This window comes from Oncorhynchus keta, unplaced genomic scaffold (genome assembly GCF_023373465.1).
Source record: "Oncorhynchus keta strain PuntledgeMale-10-30-2019 unplaced genomic scaffold, Oket_V2 Un_contig_86_pilon_pilon, whole genome shotgun sequence".
NCBI lineage: Eukaryota > Metazoa > Chordata > Actinopteri > Salmoniformes > Salmonidae > Oncorhynchus > Oncorhynchus keta.
The window spans coordinates 51,151-71,820 of NW_026290186.1; the positions used below are offsets into that span (position 1 = coordinate 51,151).

General features: G+C 41.5%; 1 protein-coding gene across 3 annotated transcripts; it reads right to left on the reverse strand.

Moving 5' to 3' along the window:
• Window positions 1-4,354: 4,354 nt before the first annotated feature.
• On the reverse strand, window positions 4,355-18,623 carry LOC118380578 (uncharacterized). 3 transcript variants are annotated; one of them, XM_052512553.1, is made up of 13 exons: window positions 18,326-18,623; window positions 17,907-17,968; window positions 17,215-17,363; window positions 16,379-16,507; window positions 16,114-16,225; window positions 15,849-15,915; window positions 15,707-15,753; window positions 13,216-13,397; window positions 12,968-13,081; window positions 7,636-7,922; window positions 7,275-7,373; window positions 5,412-5,490; window positions 4,355-4,634 (listed from the first exon to the last, which is right to left on the reverse strand). In XM_052512553.1, exons 1-13 carry the CDS (start codon window positions 18,331-18,333, stop codon window positions 4,623-4,625), a joined length of 1,347 nt encoding a protein of 448 aa, XP_052368513.1. In that variant the 5' UTR covers window positions 18,334-18,623; the 3' UTR covers window positions 4,355-4,622. The 3 variants fall into 3 exon arrangements, with proteins under 3 accessions (XP_052368513.1, XP_052368515.1, XP_052368514.1); XM_052512555.1 differs by having other exon boundaries at window positions 18,442-18,622; XM_052512554.1 differs by having other exon boundaries at window positions 18,357-18,622.
• Between the last annotated feature and the right edge of the window lie 2,047 nt (window positions 18,624-20,670).

A 20,670-nucleotide genomic window follows, 5' to 3' on the forward strand; every position in this document is an offset into this window, starting at 1 on the left:
ACCAGTCCGTCAGCAGCCAGCCCCAGGACTAGCCCATCAGAAGCCAACCCGTCAGCAGCCAGCCCATCAGCAGCCAACCCGTCAGCAGCCAGCCCCAGGACCAGTCCGTCAGCAGCCAGCCCGTTAGCAACCAGCCCGTCAGCAGCCAGCCCCAAGACTAGCCCGTCAGCAACCAGCCCTTCAGCAGCCAACCCGTCAGCAGCCAGCCCCAGGACCAGTCCGTCAGCAGCCAGCCCGTTAGCAACCAGCCCGTCAGCAGCCAGCCCCAGGACTAGCCCGTCAGCAACCAGCCCGTCAGCAGCCAGCCCGTCAGCAGCCAGCCCCAGGACCAGCCCGTCAGCAGCCAGCCCCAGGACCAGCCCTTCAGCAGCCAGCCCCAGGACCAGTCGGTCAGCAGCCAGCCCCAGGACCAGCCCTTCAGCAGCCAGCCCCAGGACCGGCCCTTCAGCAGCCAGCCCGTCAGCAGCCAGCCCGTCAGCTGCCAGCCCCAGGACCAGCCCGTCAGCAGCCAGCCACAGGACCAGCCCTTCAGCAGCCAGCCCCAGGACCAGCCCTTCAGCAGCCAGCCCCAGGACCAGCCCTTCAGCAGCCAGCCCCAGGACCAGCCCGTCAGCAGCCAGCCCGTCAGCAGCCAGCCCCAGGACCAGCCCTTCAGCAGCCAGCTCCAGGACCAGTCGGTCAGCAGCCAGCCCCAGGACCAGCCATTCAGCAGCCAGCTCCAGGACCAGCCCATCAGCAGCCAGCCCCAAGACCAGCCCATCAGCAGCCAGCCTCAGGACCAGCCATTCAGCAGCCAGCCCCAGGACCAGCCCGTCAGCAGCCAGCCACAGGACCAGCCCGTCAGCAGCCAGCCACAGGGCCAGCCCTTCAGCAGCCAGCCCCAGGACCAGTCGGTCAGCAATCAGCTCATCAGCAACCTGCCGTAGGAGAAATATGAATGCCAACAAATTGTGAAATTTAATGGTGTTCTTGGCCAAGGCATGAGCCACCCAACATGGTTGCCAATGTGATATGGATGCAACCAGGGCCGATGTGGATAGAGTTTACTCATGTGCAGGACATACAGTCTTCTTTTGAACTGTTCATCCCAGACACCATCCAGAAAATCATTCTGGACTGCACGAATTTGGAGGGAAGGCGATGTTTTTGGAGAGAGATGGAAAGAGATGGACCAAACTCATTTAAATGCATACTTTGGGGGTCTTATCCTTGCTGGTGTTTTCAGGTCCAATGGGGGATCACATAATCCCTGTGGGATGCAGAAACTGACAGAGAATTTTTCCGTGCAACAATGTCTCTGGAAAAGTTCCACATTATTTCCAGGAACAATGGGTTAACTGCCTTGTGCAGAGGCAGAAAGACAGATTTTGTGGCCAGGAACATCTAAAACCAGAAATCATAATGGATTACAATGCCACAAAAGGAGGGATTGAAAATGTAGACAAGTTGGTGACTGGCTACAGCTGCAACAGAAGAACCCTACGCTGAACCCTACCCGGTGATATTCTACAACATCTTGGACATCTCGGTGTACAACATGTTTGTCATCTGGATGGCGTTGAACCCAGATTGGAACAGAGGGAAGCTCCAGAGGAGACGGCTCTTTCTCGAGGAGCTGAGAGAGGCCTTGGTAAGACCTCAAGTCCAGGAGGCAACATATCCCAAGGACCCCGGCTTCTGCAACCATCGTGAGGAGGATTCAGGAGGAAGATGCAGGTGTCACATCTGCCCAATCCATTATTAATGGATAATGATTTTACCATTATCCATTATCCTTTACATGTATTTACATCAGTCCTTTTGACTGTAAAAATAATGTTTTGTTAATACGGAGAGGATTTGCCATGTACAGTATAGACCCATAAACTGATTTAGTGTAATAAATAAAACAAATATTTAATGTCGATAGGATTGTTTAGTTTGTCAGGATCCCCATTAAAACCTCTTTGCGCACGGATCCCGCTAGCTTTCCAGTGAAATCGGAGCGAGCCAATTTCAAAACACAAAACCGTAATATTATACAATAAGTCCCCAAAGTAAAGTTCGTCCAAACAAGTCAAACGGCATTTGTAATTCATCCTCAGGAAGTATAATATTTAAATAAACGATCATATTTTATACGGAGACTAGTATGTTTAATAGGGAAGGAAAATACCGAAGAGCGCGCCCTCATTCACAGACGCATAGACTATTTTTGCCTTAGTGCTCCCCTTGGATAAACTACTATTCCTCGTTGGTTTTTCAGAAAACAAGCCGGAATCTATGTTTAAAGACTGTTGACATCTAGTGGAAGGAATAGGAACTTCAATCTGGGAGGCAGACGTCATAGTTTTCAATAGCTTCACATTTGAAGTGGTTGGAAGATTTGGTTGGAAGCTCAAAATAGAATTCAGGATGGATTTTCCCCCCTTTTCCCTGCCATATCAGTTGTGTTATACACACAGACATTATTCAAACAATTTTAGAAACTTCAGAGTGTTTTCTATCCAATTATACCAATTATATGCATATCCTAGCTTCTGGGCCTGAGTAACAGGCAGTTTACTTTGGGCACATCAGACAGGCGGAAATTCAGGAAACTAGACCGTGCACTGAAACATTAACGACTGAAAATGTAGCAGCAACTCTTCCAAGGGTCCATTAACTACTGAATATGCAGCAGCTACTCTTCCTGGGGTCCATTAACTTCTTACGGATCACTGGGACGCTAGCGTCTCACCTCGACAACATTCGGTGAAATTGCAGAGGGCGAAATTCAAAAGACAGAAATCGTAATATTAAACATTCATGAATATACAAGTGTCATACATAATTTAAAAGCTTAACTTCTCATGACTCTCAAACCCGCATAGCCTCAAACTAATTAGCATAACGCAGCGGACATAAATCTTCCTAGAAAATCTTTCTATTCTTGAAAATCACAAATGAAATATAGACAAGCATTTGTGTAAGTTTATCATGGCATAATGCTATGGCTAGGCTCTGCTATCAGCAGGCAACATTTTTACGAAAATAAGAAAAGCAATCAAATTGAATAATTTACCTTTGAAGAACTTCGGATGTTTTCACTCAGGAGACTCCCAGTTAGATAGCAAATATTCTTTTTTTCCAAAAATATTATTTTTGTAGGCGAAATAGCTCCGTTTGTTCTTCACGTTTGGCTGAGAAATCGACCGGAAAATGCAGTCACTACACAAACTTTTTTCCAAATTAGGTCCATAATATCGACAGAAACATGGCAAACGTTGTTTAGAATTAATCCTCAAGGTGTTTTTCACATATCTATTTGATAAAATATCCGTTGGGACAATTGGTTTCTCATAAGAAGTGATTGGAAAAATGGCTACTTGTGTGCTTTACGCAAGATTTTCTGCGGGAGCCGTCATATGACCACTTGCTAAATGTGGTCCCTTACGGCTATTCTTCAACATAAATGCGTAAAAATACGTCACAATGCTGTAGACACCGTGGGGAATACGTAGAAAACGTAACCTCATCCGTAGCTCATTCACAGCCAGGCACGCAATTCAAATAAATAATCATAGAAACTATGGATATAAAAACATTTAGGTCTTATATTGGTTAAAAGCTTAAATTCAAGTTAATCTACCTGCACTGTCCGAAAGCTTAAATTCCTGTTAATCTAACTGCACTGTCCGATTTACAATAGGCTTCACAGCGAAAGCATGCCATGCGATTGTTTGAGGACAGCGCCCCACATAGAAATATTTTAATATTTTAATATTGGTGCACTTCACAAAATAGGATGTCTTCATGAGGCAGGAAAATTATGTGGATATATTGAAGCTCAAGATTTCAGTCAGGAAGTTAAAGCTTGGTCGTAAATGGGTCTTTCAAATGGACAACGACCCTAAGCATGCTTCCAAAATTGTAGCAAATTGGCTTAAGGACAACAAAGTCAAGGTATTGGAGTGGCCGTCACAGAGCCCTGACCTCAATCCTACAGAACATTTGTGGGTAGAACTGAAAAAGCGTGTGCGAGCAAGGAGGCCTACAAATCTGCCTCAGTTACACGAGCTCTGTCAGGAAGAATGGACCAAAATTAACCCAACTTATTGTGGGAAGCTTGTGGAAGGCTACCCGAAGGCTTCTAACTATCCTCGCTCCTCGCCATGTAAATCTGACAGGAGAAAACATCGGGTTTCTAACTATCCTCAACATGTAAATCTGAGAGGAGAAAACATCTGGTTTCTAACTATCCTCAACATGTAAATCTGACAGGAGAAAACATCGGGTTTCTAACTATCCTGGTTGTGGTAGAGCACAGCAATGTGATTGGCTGTGTAATATTCACATTCCAATACTCATATAGAAAATACAGTTCAACAGTTCACACATTTTCATTCTTTGATTTTATTACCTAAATGTTATTTATTTTATTGTAGCTCCTTTGTTGACAATAATTAAATGTGTTATTAGATGTGTACATTCATTGTGTTATTGCATTAATACAGTTTAAACAGTAGATATTTGGGGGAAGTTACTAACATAAAAGTGGAATATTGGAATATGTCTGACAAGAGGAACAGTCCTGCCCAGTGTGAAAGCCAAAACACACACAGCCTTACACACTCAGCTCCCTGTATTCTACAGCTGCACTGCTACAGCTTCACCTGGAGGGGGCGACAGAAACAACCAGATTTAAGGGACAGGACAAACAAGACCAATGACAGACAACACATCTTATCTGAAAGGCTCTCTTGACATAGCTGTCCCAATAGAGTCACTATGATCCAGAAACGGACTGGCCATAGGACATTTTGGGGCCAGATGGACCGGTCCATCTTTAAGCACAGTGAGCTGGCCTAAATTGGGTGTTTGCAAAGAACAACTGTTTTGGGAGGACGGGGGGGGTAGTGTGTATGAAAATACATGTAAATGTTGAAAAGAAAAACAGTCACATTATCAATCATCACAGATCACTGCACCTGTACATAGCCCATCTGTAAATAGCCCATCCAACTACCTCATCCCCATACTGTATTTATTTATTTATCTTGATTCTTTGCACCCCAGTATCTCTACTTCCACATTCATCTTCTGCACATCTATCACTCCAGTGTTTAATTGCTATATTGTAATTATTTCGCCACCACTGTGGCCTATTTATTGCTTTACCTCTCTTATCTTACCTCATTTGCACTCACTGTATATAGACTTTTTGTACTGAATTATTGACTGTTTGTTTGTTTATTCCATGTGTAACTCTGTGTTGTTGTATGTGTCGAACTGCTTTGCTTTATCTTGGCCAGGTCGCAGTTGTAAATGAGAATGTGTTCTCAACTAGACTACCTGGTTAAATAAAGGTGAAATAAAATATAAAAACATTTCACAATCCCCGAATGATTTCAATACAAGATAATCGTGTCATAAATAAATACGTCACTCACCCTAACGTCAGGACCAGACTCCACAGACCACAGGTTGGGTTGGTCCTCCTCTTCCTCCTCGTCACCAGTGGGAAACCAGCTAGGATAATATTATACAGACGGATTAGATTACATCAGATATTCATTGATTTATTGATTTGATATTTAAAGTATTAGGACTCTCCAGCTGGAGACAACGTTATATATGACCTCAGTTATATTACTCTGCCAACTAGTAATACAGAGATGAACATCACAGAGACAACATTATATATGACCTCAGTTATATTACTCTGCCAACTAGTAATACAGAGATGAACATCACAGAGACAACATTATATATGACCTCAGTTATATTACTCTGTCAACTAGTAATACAGAGATGAACATCACAGAGACAACATTATATATGACCTCAGTTATATTACTCTGTCAACTAGTAATACAGAGATGAACATCACAGAGACAACATTATATATGACCTCAGTTATATTACTCTGCCAACTAGTAATACAGAGATGAACATCACAGAGACAACATTATATATGACCTCAGTTATATTATTTATAATACAGAGATGAAATCACAGAGACAACATTATATATGACAACTGAATACAGAGATGAACATCACAGAGACATTAAACATTAACACAGATGAACATCAGAGACACAGAGAGTAACATTAATACAGAGATGAACATCACAGAGACATTAAACATTAATACAGAGATGAACATCAGAGACATTAAACATGAATACAGAGATGAACATCACAGAGACATTTAACATTAATACAGAGATGAACATCACAGAGACATTAAACATGAATACAGAGATGAACATCACAGAGACATTAAACATTAACACAGAGATGAACATCACAGAGACATTAAACATCACAGAGATGAACATCACAGAGACATTAAACATTAACACAGAGATGAACATTCACAGAGACATTTAACATTAATACAGAGATGAACACCACAGAGACATTAAACATGAATACAGAGATGAACACCACAGAGACATTAAACATTAACACAGAGATGAACATCACAGAGACATTTAACATTAATACAGTAAAGAATATCACAGAGACATTAAACATTAATACAGAGTAAACGTTCTCAGAACCTCCCTGGAACCATAGTTAGATGTTTCAGAACCTCCCTGAAACCATAGTTAGAGAACCTAGACGTTCCTAAGGAACCATAGTTAGATGTTCTCAGAACCTCCCTGGAACCATAGTTAGATGTTCTCAGAACCTCCCTGAAACCATAGTTAGATGTTCTCAGAACCTCCCTGGAACCATAGTTAGACGTTCTCAGAACCTCCCTGAAACCATACTAAGATGTTCTCAGATCCTCCCTGGAACCATAGTAAAACGTTCTCAGAACCTCCCTGCAACCTAAAACTTAACGTTCCCAGAACAGGCTAACTCTTCACTTCCGTTTTCAGAACGTTTAAAAAATGCTCTGTTTTACCAGGCAGTAAAGTTATGGTTTCCACCCAAGAACCAATGGAAAACCAAAAATGTATGTTCCCACAACTTTCAATAAACCATATGCGCAAGTTGGGATTACACTTCTTGTACTCCATGTCATATGCCAAATTATGTTGACAAGGAGTAGAATGTTATCACAAAATAGACTGGTGCCTAGACGAAGAAGATCCCATAGGGTTCAGAGTCTGTTTTGAGAGGGAGACCTGGCAAGACTTGTTTAGCAGGACCATGCTAACTGTAGAATTAGATAGCAGGACAAGGCTAACCGTAACCTTGATTCTCAGGACCAGGCTAATTGTAAACATAAATAGCAGGACCATGCTAACAGCATTCGTAAGTTAGGCTAACTGTAGACCTAAGTCAGGCTAACCGCACCTGGAGGTGAAGAGAGACTTCTCGTTGATCATCTGGACTCTGAAGATGTTGACAGCCTTATAGACGTCTATCACATCCTGGTACTTCTCCAGTAGATGCCTGGAGAGAGAGACAGCATAGAAAAGAGTCACTCCACAATATCACCACATTTGACAAGATTAAACACAACAATGTGGAGTTGAGACACTATAAACTTCCATTGGCAATCAATATCATCAATATCAATTAACACGTATTATATCATCAATATCAATCAGCATACCTCATATCATCAATATCAATCAGCATACCTCATATCATCAATATCAATCAGCATATATTATATTGTATCAGTTGTAATATTATAATTTCCTCAATATACCTGTAATATGTCCCAGACTCATCCTTCTGGTTCCTCTGGTCTGGCTTCATGTCCTCTCCCCCCCACTGGTAGCAGGGGCAGGGGAAGAGGTTTAGCCAGGGGTAGAGGCAGGGGCTGGGGTCTGGTCTGGTCCTCTCTCCCAGGGGCAGGTTTTGTGCCAGGTAAGGTCTGAGCAGGGCTCTGGGCAGCAGAGACACCAGCCAGTAGATGGGCTCCTCATTCACAATGTCATGGAAGCTCTGGAGGTACTGACGCACAGCTGCAGAGGGCTGGATGGAGGACAGGTTCTGTAGGCAGGAAGAGGAAGAGATGGAGGAAGAGAGACAAAGAGTTTACTATGTGGTTATGGCTAAGCTTAGCTGAATACATTTCAACTCAGTTTCACAGTTCCTGACATTTAATAAAAGTTCAAATACCATGTCTTAGGATCACCACTTTGTTTTAAGAATAATAGTAGAGAGAATGATTTATTTCAGCTTTTATTTATTTCATCACATTCCCAGTAAGTCAGAAATGTACATACACTCAATTGGTATTTGGTAGCATTGCCTATAAATTGTTTAACTTGGGTCAAACATTTCGGTTAGCCTTCCACAAGCTTCCCACAAGTAGGTGGGTGAATTTTGGTCCAGTCCTCCTGACAGAGCTGGTGTGACTGAGTCAGGTTTGTAGGCCTCCTTGCTCGCACACGCTTTTTCAGTTCTGCCCACAAATCTTCTATGGGATTGAGGTCAGGGCTTTGTGATGGCCACTCCAATACCTTCACTTTGTTGTCCTTTAGCCATTTTGCCACAACTTTGGAAGTATTCCTGGGGTCATTGTCCATTTGGAAGACCAATTTGCAACCAAGCTTCAACTTCCTGACTGATGTCTTGAGATATTGCTTCAATATATCCACATAATTGTCCTGCCTCATGATGGCATCTATTTTGTGAAGTGCACCAGTCCCTCCTGCATGTCATAAATAAATACGTCACTCAAGCTAACATCAGGTCCAGACTCCACAGACCAGAGGTTGGGTTGGTGCAAAGGGTGATGCTGCCACCCCCGTGCTTCAAGGTTGGGATGGTGTTCTTTGGCTTGCAAGCCTCCCCCTTTTTCCTCCAAACATAATGATCGTCATTATGGCCAAACAGTTCTATTTTGGGGTTTCTCAAATATCCTGTAAATTAAATCCTCCCTGTCATGTTGTCAGGCACCAAATGTTTTTAAAGGAAACTCTGAAGTGATTATATGAAGATATTTTAATATTCCCAGATGACTGGAAACCAGCTATAAACTGTAATGTTAAAAGACCTTGAACTGAATGAAGTAAAGGGAGTCAAAAAGGGAAAAGATAGAAGATATTATTGATTTACATTTTGGGGTGTGTCTAAGTACACCAAAACTTGGGTAGCCGAACTTTAAATTAACCAAAACAAAAAAAGTTAAATATGAGTCTGTATTCATGTTTAATGTCTCTGTGATGTTCCCCTGAAATGGACAAAAATGAATGGGAAGTCATTGGCACTGGACAAACCATATACACGGTGTCCAATACCACTCAATTCGGTGTTGATTCATTCAAAGTTGATTGCAAATGCCAGGTGTAACACTTTAAAAATCCAACAGGTGGCGAGCGCGCTCCACCGTGGTTTTTCATATTGGTAATGTAACACAAGTCAACATCCAAAAGTAAAATTTTGAAAAAGTGAGAAAAAAAATCTAAAACTTATCACCCCCTTAAAAAAGTGCTTTCTGGACCATTTTTCGAAATTCTTTTGATTTTTGTGTCAATTACCCATGTATAAGAACTGTATCAACATACTTTAGTCATATTTTATTATCATCATTTTGAAAAAAAAAAATTATACTTGTGCATGAGGCATATGTTTTCTCCATTTGCAATGTGATTTCATAGGAAGTCAAAAGTCAAAAATAGCAAAAATTTTGAAAAACTTCACACACCCTTAAAAAAGTGCTTTCTGGACCATTTTTCTAAATTCTTTCCAATTTTGTGTCAATTACACATGTATAAGAACTGTATCAACATACTTTAGCCATATATTTTTTTTTACTTTTTTTTTTTTACTTGTGCATAAGGCATATGTTTTGTCCATTTGTAATATGATTTCATAGGAAGTCAAAAGTCACTTTTTGGGGGCCAAATGCCATAAGAATCCTGCAGAAATGCAAAACTGACTGGCCTGATGAACACAGGATGGCCGGGCAGTGATCGTTGCTCCTTTCCATTGCACGTTGTGTTGATTTCATCATGTCCATCTGGTGATATTTTTTTCACTATTGAATCATATTGCAAATGCACGTGCATTTGCAATATGTGTCAATGGGCATTTACCATCACGAATTTGGCATGCTCAAAAATCATGCAGAATTGCAAAATTGACTGGCCTGATGAACACAGGATGGCCGGGCATTGATAGTGGTTCTTCTCCATCGCTCATTGTGTTGATTTCATTATGTCCATTTGTTTATGTTTTCTCACTTTTGCAAAGTCACTGTGCATTTTCAATATGGTTCAATGGGCATTTACCATCACAAATTTGTCATGCTATAAAAATCCAGCAGGAATGCGAAATTGACTGGCCCGATGAACTCGGGATGGCTGGGCAGTGATTCTGGTTCCTCTCCATCGCTCGTTGGGGTTGATTTCAGAATGTCACTTTGGTGATGGTACCTCACTGTTTAAACATATTGCAAATGGACAATAGTCACGAGCAAGTCACTGTCCATCAGTCAATTAGATATCATTCTGACACCAAACTGATACAAACTGACACCAAACCCACTTTTTCCAAGTCTCTTAGTAGCCAACTATCACATACTTCAGAGCTGGCCCAAAATTCACAACGCCTTCTGTTCAAACCATAATAAAAACGTAAAAAATGTAGTAACGTTCTACCTGCGGGTCCAGTTCTGATGTTATGTGTAGGCCTAGCTGAGGCGACCCCGAATCCCAAGTTTCGGCTCAATAGGTAATTTGGTGCCCGAGCAAGACTCTAATTGGTGCTGAAAATCCACTTTATTCCATGCCTTGCTACGGGGTCCTTGAATGAGCAATCGGACAGAAACGTTGGGGTCCGTCTATATGGGCCGAGTCGGTCGCAATGCACCTAGTCTTGCGACTCTGGGACATTTCTAAATGTCGTCATTTTCGGGATGCAAAAATTAATTGAAGTTATTGCAAATGTACGAGGCTCTGTTTCTCGGTCCGAGAACCTTCTAGAGCCACGTAACCCACCACGCACTATCAACCTGAGGTCTAGAACAGGTTTCTAAAGTTTCGGAACTCTAGGTCTGATGGTTCTTGAAAAGTTCCAACAAGGTTAACTAATGCCGACAGTGTATTTCTTTACGCACCCCAATATGTCCATCCTTCCAAGCTGTGTGTGTGATTTTGTTTTTCTTTGAAATTTTACGGGAAAAATGACTGATTTACAGTTCATGGGGGTTGCCTAATCACACATATGAAGTTTTGGAAAGATCTGACTTTTTTAACCCCTCGAAACAGCCGCCAGGAGACACCAATTATGGCACGTCCGGTTGGCACAGGAAGCTATAAGTCAACACATATCCTCATTGGGGTATGCTTTTACAGAATCCTGAGTTTTAGGTCTTTACATTAAGAATTGACTGATTTACTCAGGGTTGAATGCACTATTTCTATCAAATGGATATACACTTTTAGGGTGATTTTAACCACTTCCGGTTGCTCCAGGAAGCTTAGAATCAACACAGGTAGACCTCGTAGTGGCCTGATGGACTGTTACCGAAGACAGGTTCATACGGCATTCATAACCCATATAGGCTTCAGGTTGAATTTAGGGGTGCAGGCAATGTATTCCTATGGGGAGAGAAGTCAATGCAAACTGTTTGATGTGAACACCTTCTTCTAACTGTTAAGGGTTAATGCCGCACGGTCAAGGTTAGGCTTGCACGGACCGGGAGTACCTCAGGAACATACCTGAGGTCGAATTGTGCTTCTCACCCTAACGGTTCTCTCACTGTCACCCAAAAGCAAATGACGTTGAGGGGCAGGCTTCATTTTGGGCCTACTTTTCTCATGGTCGCTTCGCTCAGACCGAGCGAGCTACGGTCAAGCGGGATATCTTGTTGAACTCGGCACAGTCTGGAGACTATGGTGATGCCATTTTTTTGTGTTGATTTCAGAATGCCATTTTGGTGATGGTCCCTCTCCGTTTAAACATATTGCAAATGTACAAAAGTCAACTAGCAAGTCAGTGTCCATCAGTCAATTAGATATCATTCTGACACCAAACTGATACAAACTGACACCAAACCCACTTTTTCCAACTCTCTTAGTAGCCAACTATCACATACTTCAGAGCTGGCCCAAAATTCACAACGCCTTCTGTTCAAACCATAATAAAAACGTAAAAAACGTAGTAATGTTCTACCTGCGGGTCCAGTTCTGATGTTATGTGTAGGCCGAGCTGAGGCGACCCCGAATCCCCTGAATAGGTTTCGGCTCAATAGGTAATTTGGTGCCGAGGTCGAGCTTTAAAAGTTCCAACAAGGTTAATATTGCAGACAGTGTATTTCTTTAGGCACCCCAATATGTCCATCCTTCCAAGCTGTGTGTGCGATTTTGTTGAAATTTTACGGGAAAAATGACTGATTTACAGTTCAAGACCCTAATCACATATGAAGTTTTGGAAAGATCTGACTTTTTTAACCCTGAAACAGCCCCTGTGTTATGGCACTTCCGGTTGGCACAGGAAGTACAATTAGATTGAGTACAGAATCCTGAGTTTTAGTCTTTTTAGAAAATCTGTTATTTTAGAAAATCTGAGAAATCTCGCAGAGCTCCGCAGCACACTTTAAAAAGATTCGTATGAACACCCTGCAACTGAATCTGTAACTGTTTAAAAAAAAAAAACTATTTTTGAACATCACCAATTTGACATTGTACGATTTCTCGTAAACAACAATAGATAAATGTCTGGTTCTTTTGTCATTGACACCGTAGGTTCCTTTACTTTGACGTGAAGTGCCAAAATTATTGCTCTATTTTAATTTTGGACCTTTAATCCCAGACAAATGGCCATAACTCAAAAACGTTGATGCCATCTTGTTTCGTTTATTGATAAATCACCTACTACGTTCAAGTTGAATTTTCTTGCTATAAATCCTCTTAAATTATATATTAATATATATTATCTTAAATTGTATAAATAGATATATTATCTTAAATTATATATTATGATATATTATCTTAAGTTGTATAAATATATATATTATCTAAAATTGTATATTAAGATATATTTTCTTAAATTGTATATTTAGGGTGATTGTTATAACAGCTTCTTACCAGGTGTGGTGGAGTTTGGATCTGGGCCTCCTTCAGAGACTCCTGGTAGCGTTGATGTGTTCTCTGGAGAAACATCATGATGTCTGGAGGACCCTGGACTGTTCTGATCAGCACCTGGCCCACACACACATTTACACTGTTATACAGAGCAACTTATCTTAAGATAGCTAAGAACGACAACCACGTATCACAGTCATAGTAAGTAAATCTTTATGGTATTGGTTTTATTTCATGTATTTTCTTTTCACCCGCAGCATGGTGATGACTCTGTCCAGGTATAGCACCTCCTGGTGGCAGAAGTCAGCATAGCAGCGGACAGGCAGACGTCTGGAATACATCCCTCTGAGGAAGGCTGAGTCGAGGATCTCATCTGCTACTCTCTCACTGGTCTCCCACAGGATGTCATAAATACTCACCTCTTCAACCAGCTCTGGGGGAGGCAGGGAGGGAGGGAGGGAGGGAGGGAGGGAGGGAGGGAGGGGGAGGGAGGGAGGGAGGGAGGGAGGGAGGGAGGGAGGGAGGGAGGGAGGGAGGGAGGGAGGGAGGGAGGGAGGGAGGGAGGGAGGGGCAGTGTTCACAACTATGTTGTACATTTTAGCAATGATTAGTACAAAACCCCAAATAGATCATCAAAAAACAGTTGTTTCAACACTCTGAGCACATTTTCAATTGACTATTACAAGAGACAATATCATACAGTCACTTATTCACCAAACTTAATCAGTGTTTCATCTAGAAATACATGTTTCACATTGCAATACATGTTCATAAAAATGTAAATGCTTTTCACAATGCAACCCACTCTTTACTTTAGATATGATTCTCTTCTCATTTGTTCAAATACATTTTACTATCACTCTAATATATGCCATTTGTGTAGCAAAGTGTTGGTATGTAACCTCAGTGGGAATCAAACCCACAGCTCTGGTGTTGCTAGTGCCATGCGCATACGAACTGAGCCACACAAGACACTATATTACATAAGCGCAATTAAAATACATTTAATGATTACAATAGAGGTGGAAGATGTATGATGGCCGTCCCCTTGAGCATACAGCCCTCCTTCAGGCCATAGATGAGGCATGCAATGACATCAATCCAGAACTATGTCAGGCTTGGATTTGTCATGCCAAAAGGTTTTTCCGCAGGCGCATGAACAATGAGGACATTCACTGTGACGTGGATGAGAACCTATGGTCAGATGCTCCAGACAGGCTTGATGCTAACTGGTGCCTTTGTCACGCCCTGGTCGAAGTATTTTGTGTTTAGCTTCATTTATTTGGTCAGGCCAGGGTGTGACATGGGTTTTGTATTGTGGTGTGTATGTAGTGGGATTGTAGCTTAGTGGGGTGTTCTAGGCAAGTCTATGGCTGTCTGAAGTGGTTCTCAATCAGAGGCAGGTGTTTATCGTTGTCTCTGATTGGGAACCATATTTAGGCAGCCATATTCTTTGGTTGTATTGTGGGTGATTGTCCTGAGTGTCTTGATGTCCTTTGTGCTGTGTTAGTTGACACAAGTATAGGCTGTTTTCGGTTTTCGTTTAGTTTATTGTTTTGTAGGGTTTTTTTTTGTATTGATTCGTGTTACATTTGTTTGATTAAACATGGATCGCAATCTACACGCTGCAGTTTGGTCCGACTCTCCTTCACCACATGAAAACCGTTACAGCCTGCTAAACCTTGTTTCTTTCATTCATTAATTTGTCTCATTTGATTACAGTACACCTATGTTGTAATGATATCGGAACAATGCATTTATTTTTTGCATCAATTATTGTGAAATATGTCATAATTTCCCCCAGAACTTTTCCAAATACTATTTGAACTCTTTGCAGACTTGTTTTGAGATTGTCATTATTCCTTCTGTACAGTAGAAATCTATAATCAATCCTATCTCAAAATCCTCCAAAAAGGAAAATCACATTGAACCATAGAGGGATTAGTCGCATTAGCAATGTATGTAACCTGTATTCCTGAATTCTAAATAACAGGCTCTCCCACTATCTAGAATAGTCTACTATCTAGAACAGTCTACTATCTACTATCTAGAACAGTCTACTATCTACTATCTACAACAGTCTACAATCTACAAGTCTACAACAGTCTACTATCTACAACAGTCTACAACAATCTACTATCTAGAACAGTCTACTATCTACTATCTAGAACAGTCTACTATCTAGAACAGTCTACTATCTACTATCTAGAACAGTCTACTATCCACTATCTAGAACAGTCTACTATCTAGAACAGTCTACTATCTAGAACAGTCTACTATCTACTATCTAGAACAGTCTACTATCTAGAAAAGTCTACTATCTAGAAAAGTCTACTATCTAGAACAGTCTACTATCTAGAACAGTCTACTATCTAGAACATGTCAAAATCACATTGTTTAGAGTGAATAGACTGTTGGAAGTCAGATTTAAAATGGGAGATTTAAATAAAAGGAGATTTAGAATAGATATCCCATTAAAGAGGAAGAGGATTTCTAGGATAGCCTGAGTAAAAGGCAGTTTACTTTGGGCACCTCAGTCATCCAAACTTCAAAATACTGAGAGGTTTTCTAGGAGGACAAAAAGCTTAATAGTTTAAAAACAATTCCAGACACGTTTTAAAGGGCAATACAGGTGCAGCTCCTTGACACTTCTAAACATCAGAATGCCATTCAACAAGGAGCTGCACCTGTTACATAATTAACTTATTGTCTAGCCGAGGCAATGGGCCAGGACATTCCTACCTCTCTCATGTGATTTCTTCTGACTTGGCAATGATGCTAAATCAGATCTAAAATAAAATGAAATAAGAAATACATGAATGTAATTGAGTGTTAATATGGTCTCTGTATAAAACGTGTCCAGATACAGTGTTAGACCTGCTACCTTGTCTCCATAGAACACACATAGAACCTGAGCTCTCCACAGGACACGTCATTCCAGCCCTGTCCACCTGTTGTCAAGACAAATCACACTTCAGTTATTTCAATGTGCTCAGAGTGTGTGTGTGTGTGTGTGTGTGTGTGTGTGTGTGTGTGTGTGTGTGTGTGTGTGTGTGTGTGTGTGTGTGTGTGTGTGTGTGTGTGTGTGTGTGTGTGTGTGTGTGTGTGTGTGTGTGTGTGTGTGTGTGTGTGTGTGTGTGTGTGTGTACCTCCAGTGTGTAGCTCCATACAGTTCTCCCCCTGTCCAGAGTTACTGGGCTCATCCTCCTCCCAGTAGAAACTGTCAACAGCTGAGCCGTCACTCCACAGCCACATCCCCTCCTTATCACAGAAACACATTGATTGATGGATTGAAACCACTTCATTGTTTTTAAACAGAAAGTACCTTGAGCTTTTGCCTCTTTAAACTGTAGACATTTGACAGACTGGTTGACAGACTGACTGACTGACTGATTCATTATTGACCCCATGTACCTGAGCTGCATCGTAGCCTCCTATCCAGACCGGCTGGTCTGTGTGTCTCCTGACCAGATCCTGGACAAACACCTGTTGACCCGGGCTGTGAACCGACACCAGGTTCCCTCTGTGCTGGGAGCAGTACAACTAGAGAGACAGTCAGAGAACACTGTGTTAGCCCGCTGAGCTAAAGCCCTGGCAGTACCTCAGGGAGCGAAGATCAATGCAGACTAGAAATTGAAATTTCCTGAATTAAATGTGTGCTAGTCTTGAAGTATCAATGGTTGTGAAATAGTAATAGTTGTAGTAGTGACAGCAGTAGAAGTGGTAGTATTGGTGACAGAAGTCGTAGTAGTAGTAGTAGTAGTAGTAGTAGTAGTAGTAGTAGTAGTAGTAGTAGTAGTAGTAGTAGTAGTAGTAGTAGTGTAGTAGTAGTGACCAGTGACAGAAGTATTACCTCTGCAGTAGTAGGAGAAGCAGTAGTGACAGCATTTAGAAGTGGTAGTATTGGTAGTAGTAGTAGTAGTAGTAGTAGTAGTAGTAGTAGTAGTAGTAGTAGTAGTAGTAGTAGTAGTAGTAGTAGTAGTAGTAGTAGAAGTTTTTAATTTAACTAGTAGTAGTTTTAAAGCAGTAGTACAATTAGTAGTAGTAGTAGTAGTGTAGTAAAAGTAGTAGTAGTACTGATTTTAGTTTTTAATTTAACTAGATTTTCATACAATTTCATGTGAAAAAACTGATTTTAGCTTCATTCTTTTACCATGGATTTGCCCTAAATCAATTCCTAACCAACTCTACTACAGCAACAGAACAAGTTGACCTTTAGTTTCTCAGTGTCTCCCAATTACAAGCGTTACCTCTGCAGTGGCCCAGGTGGCCCAGACGGGGTAGAAGGAGAAGCAGCGATGCTCATTCTGATGCCACCCGGCTGGGCACGGTGACTGGGAGTCCACCCCTTCCACCTCCTCCTCTGTAGTGTTCACCACCCCCGGGGCAGCATCCAGCCCTGGAACAACAACACACACCGACAGTATGTACTGTTCAAGAGCTGTGCTTGACTTAGTTTACCTGGTACATATGAAGCAATTAATGGAATAATCCCAAAAGTGCAAACTAAGCTAGATCAAGTAGCACCTCAAATACTGTATAGCATCTAGAGTTGGGTTTGACTAGATACAATGCTATTTTACTGTAAACAGATTGACAACAGACATTCAGCAGGCTTCAACATGCACAGCATTTACACAGATGGTTGATGATTGGCTGAGTGAAATTCATGATCAAAAGATTGTGGGAGTTGTTTTGTTAGACTTCAGTGTGGCCTTTGACATTATCATTCATAGTCTATGGCTTTATACCTCCTGCTATAATGTGGATAAAGAGTAACCTGTTTAAATAAATAACCATTTGTAAATATGTTCTTAACTCTGCCTAGTTAAATGAAGGTTAAATCAAAAGATTTGTTTTAACAGAACACAGAGGGTGTTTTTATCAATCATTTGAACTGTTTACACAAACACACCGTCTGTTTTTCAAGTTTCATATTCACCTGTTGCCAGGTGCAGAGCCATTACTATACAACAAAGCAGCAGAGACATTCTGCCAACCGATCTACAGAGGAAACAATGATATTACATTACATAACAACTTAACTCTACATTTAATAACCTCTAATAGTGTTAAAGGGATCCTGGATGCCATTTTAATGTCTCCGTGTGCATTAGGAAGGAAGGTAGTGGTTGTTTCACGAGCATTAGCACAATGACTGGAAGTCTACAGGTACGGAAGCATTGCTAATACACCTGTAGACTTCCAGTCATTGAACTAGAATCGTACATTATGCATTTAACATAACTTATTTTAAAATGAACTCGCATAACATGACAAAACGTAACACAAATGAACTTTTAAGTGACATAAGTTAACATGACACAACAGAGCAGCTCCATCTGTAACGTAGCACATTACCTGGACATGAATCAGAGAATGTTGAGAGTACCTGAGCTGGCTAGTAACACAGTGACAGTAGTAGTAGTAGCTTGGTCTTGGTAGAGTAGCTCAGAATCAGAGAATGTTGAGAGTACCTGAGCTGGCTAGTAACACAGTGACAGTAGTAGTAGTAGCTTGGTCTTGGTAGAGTAGCTCAGAATCAGAGAATGTTGAGAGTACCTGAGCTGGCTACGGCTTCTGGCTTGGACTAGTGACTGTTGAGGAGGAGGAGGAGTGAAATGAGATGTGAGGAGAAGAGATGAGGAAATGATGAGGTACTGCAGAACAGCAACCAGCCCATATCCTCCTCTCTACACTAGTGGGTGTGTCCTAAAAGCCTCAGCCCTGCCCACTCTAATTATCAGTCAGACTAGAACCACATCAACATCCTGCTAGTTCTAACAACACATCTCCTGTTCTGACAGACTAGAATCACATCAACAACCTGCTAGTTCTAACAACACATCTCCTGTTCTGACAGACTAGAATCACATCAACAACCTGCTAGTTCTAACAACACATCTCCTGTTCTGACAGACTAGAATCACATCAACATCCTGCTAGTTCAACAGCACATCTCCTGTTCTGACAGACTAGAATCACATCAACATCTCCTGTTCTGACAGACTAGAATCACATCAACATCCTGCTAGTTCTAACAACACATCTCCTGTTCTGACAGACTAGAATCACATCAACCTGCTCTGACCTGCTAGTTCTAACAACACATCTCCTGTTCTGACAGACTAGAATCACATCAACATCCTGCTAGTTCTAACAACACATCTCCTGTTCTGACAGACTAGAATCACATCAACAACCTGCTAGTTCTAACAACACATCTCCTGTTCTGACAGACTAGAATCACATCAACATCCTGCTAGTTCAAACAACACCTCTCCTGTTCTGACAGAAGACACGGAGCATACCCCTCAGACACGCACTAACATACAACTATGTAAGGTCACACACTCGCTCTCTAACACTGTATTACAAAACATATTTGCATCCCAAAAAATTATTATTTAGGATTTAAAAAGGACTTCAGGCTACACTTGAACTACAGGACAAAATTACAAACCCTCCAACCCAAAAAGGCCTGTGGTGTTTATGGTATCTTGAATTAATGATACAATACACAGACTACAAATTCCAATTGGCCATACATAAACTGTTTAACATCATCCTCAGCTCTGGCATCATCCCCTATATTTGGAACCAAGGACTGATCACCCCAATCCACAAAAGTGGAGACAAAGTTGATCCCAATAACGACCGTGGCATATGCGTGAAATCAAATCAAATCAAATGTTCCTTGTTACATGCACCGAATACAACAGGTGTTGACCTTATCGTGAAGTGCTTTCTTACAAGTCCTTAACCAACAATACAGTTTTAAGAAAATACAAAAAAAAATATTAAGAGATAAGAAAAACAATTAATTAAAAAGCATCAGTAAATACAATAGGGGGCTATATACAGGGTTTTACGTTACAGAGTCAATGTGGAGACTATATACAGGGTTTTACGTTACAGAGTCAATGTGGAGGCTATATACAGGGTATTACGTTACAGGGGGTACCGGTACCGAGTCAATGTGGAGACTATATACAGGGTTTTACGTTACAGAGTCAATGTCAATGTACAGGTCAAGACTATATACAGGGGGTACCGGTACAGAGTCAATGTGGAGGCTATATACAGGGTTTTACGTTACAGAGTCAATGTGGAGACTATATACATATTACAGAGGTGGAGCTTATACAGGGTACGGTACAGAGTCAATGTGGAGACTATATACAGGGGGTACCGGTACAGAGTCAATGTGGAGGCTATATACAGGGTACCGGTACAGAGTTTGGAGACTATATACAGGGGGTACTACAGAGTCAATGTGGAGGCTATATACAGAGTCATGGGGACTATATACAGGGGGTACAGAGTCAATGTGGAGGCTATATACAGGGTTTTACGTTACAGGGGTACCGGTACAGAGTCAATGTGGAGGCTATATACAGGGTTTTACGTTACAGAGTCAATGTGGAGGCTATATAGAGGGTTTTACGTTACAGAGTAAATGTGGAGACTATATACAGGGTGTTACGGTACAGAGTCAATGTGGAGACTATATACAGGGGGTACCGGTACAGAGTGAATGTGGAGACTATATACAGGGGGTACCGGTACAGAGTGAATGTGGAGACTATATACAGGGGGTACCGGTACAGAGTCAATGTGGAGGCTATATAGAGGGTTTTACGTTACAGAGTCAATGTGGAGACTATATACAGGGGGTACCGGTACAGAGTGAATGTGGAGACTAT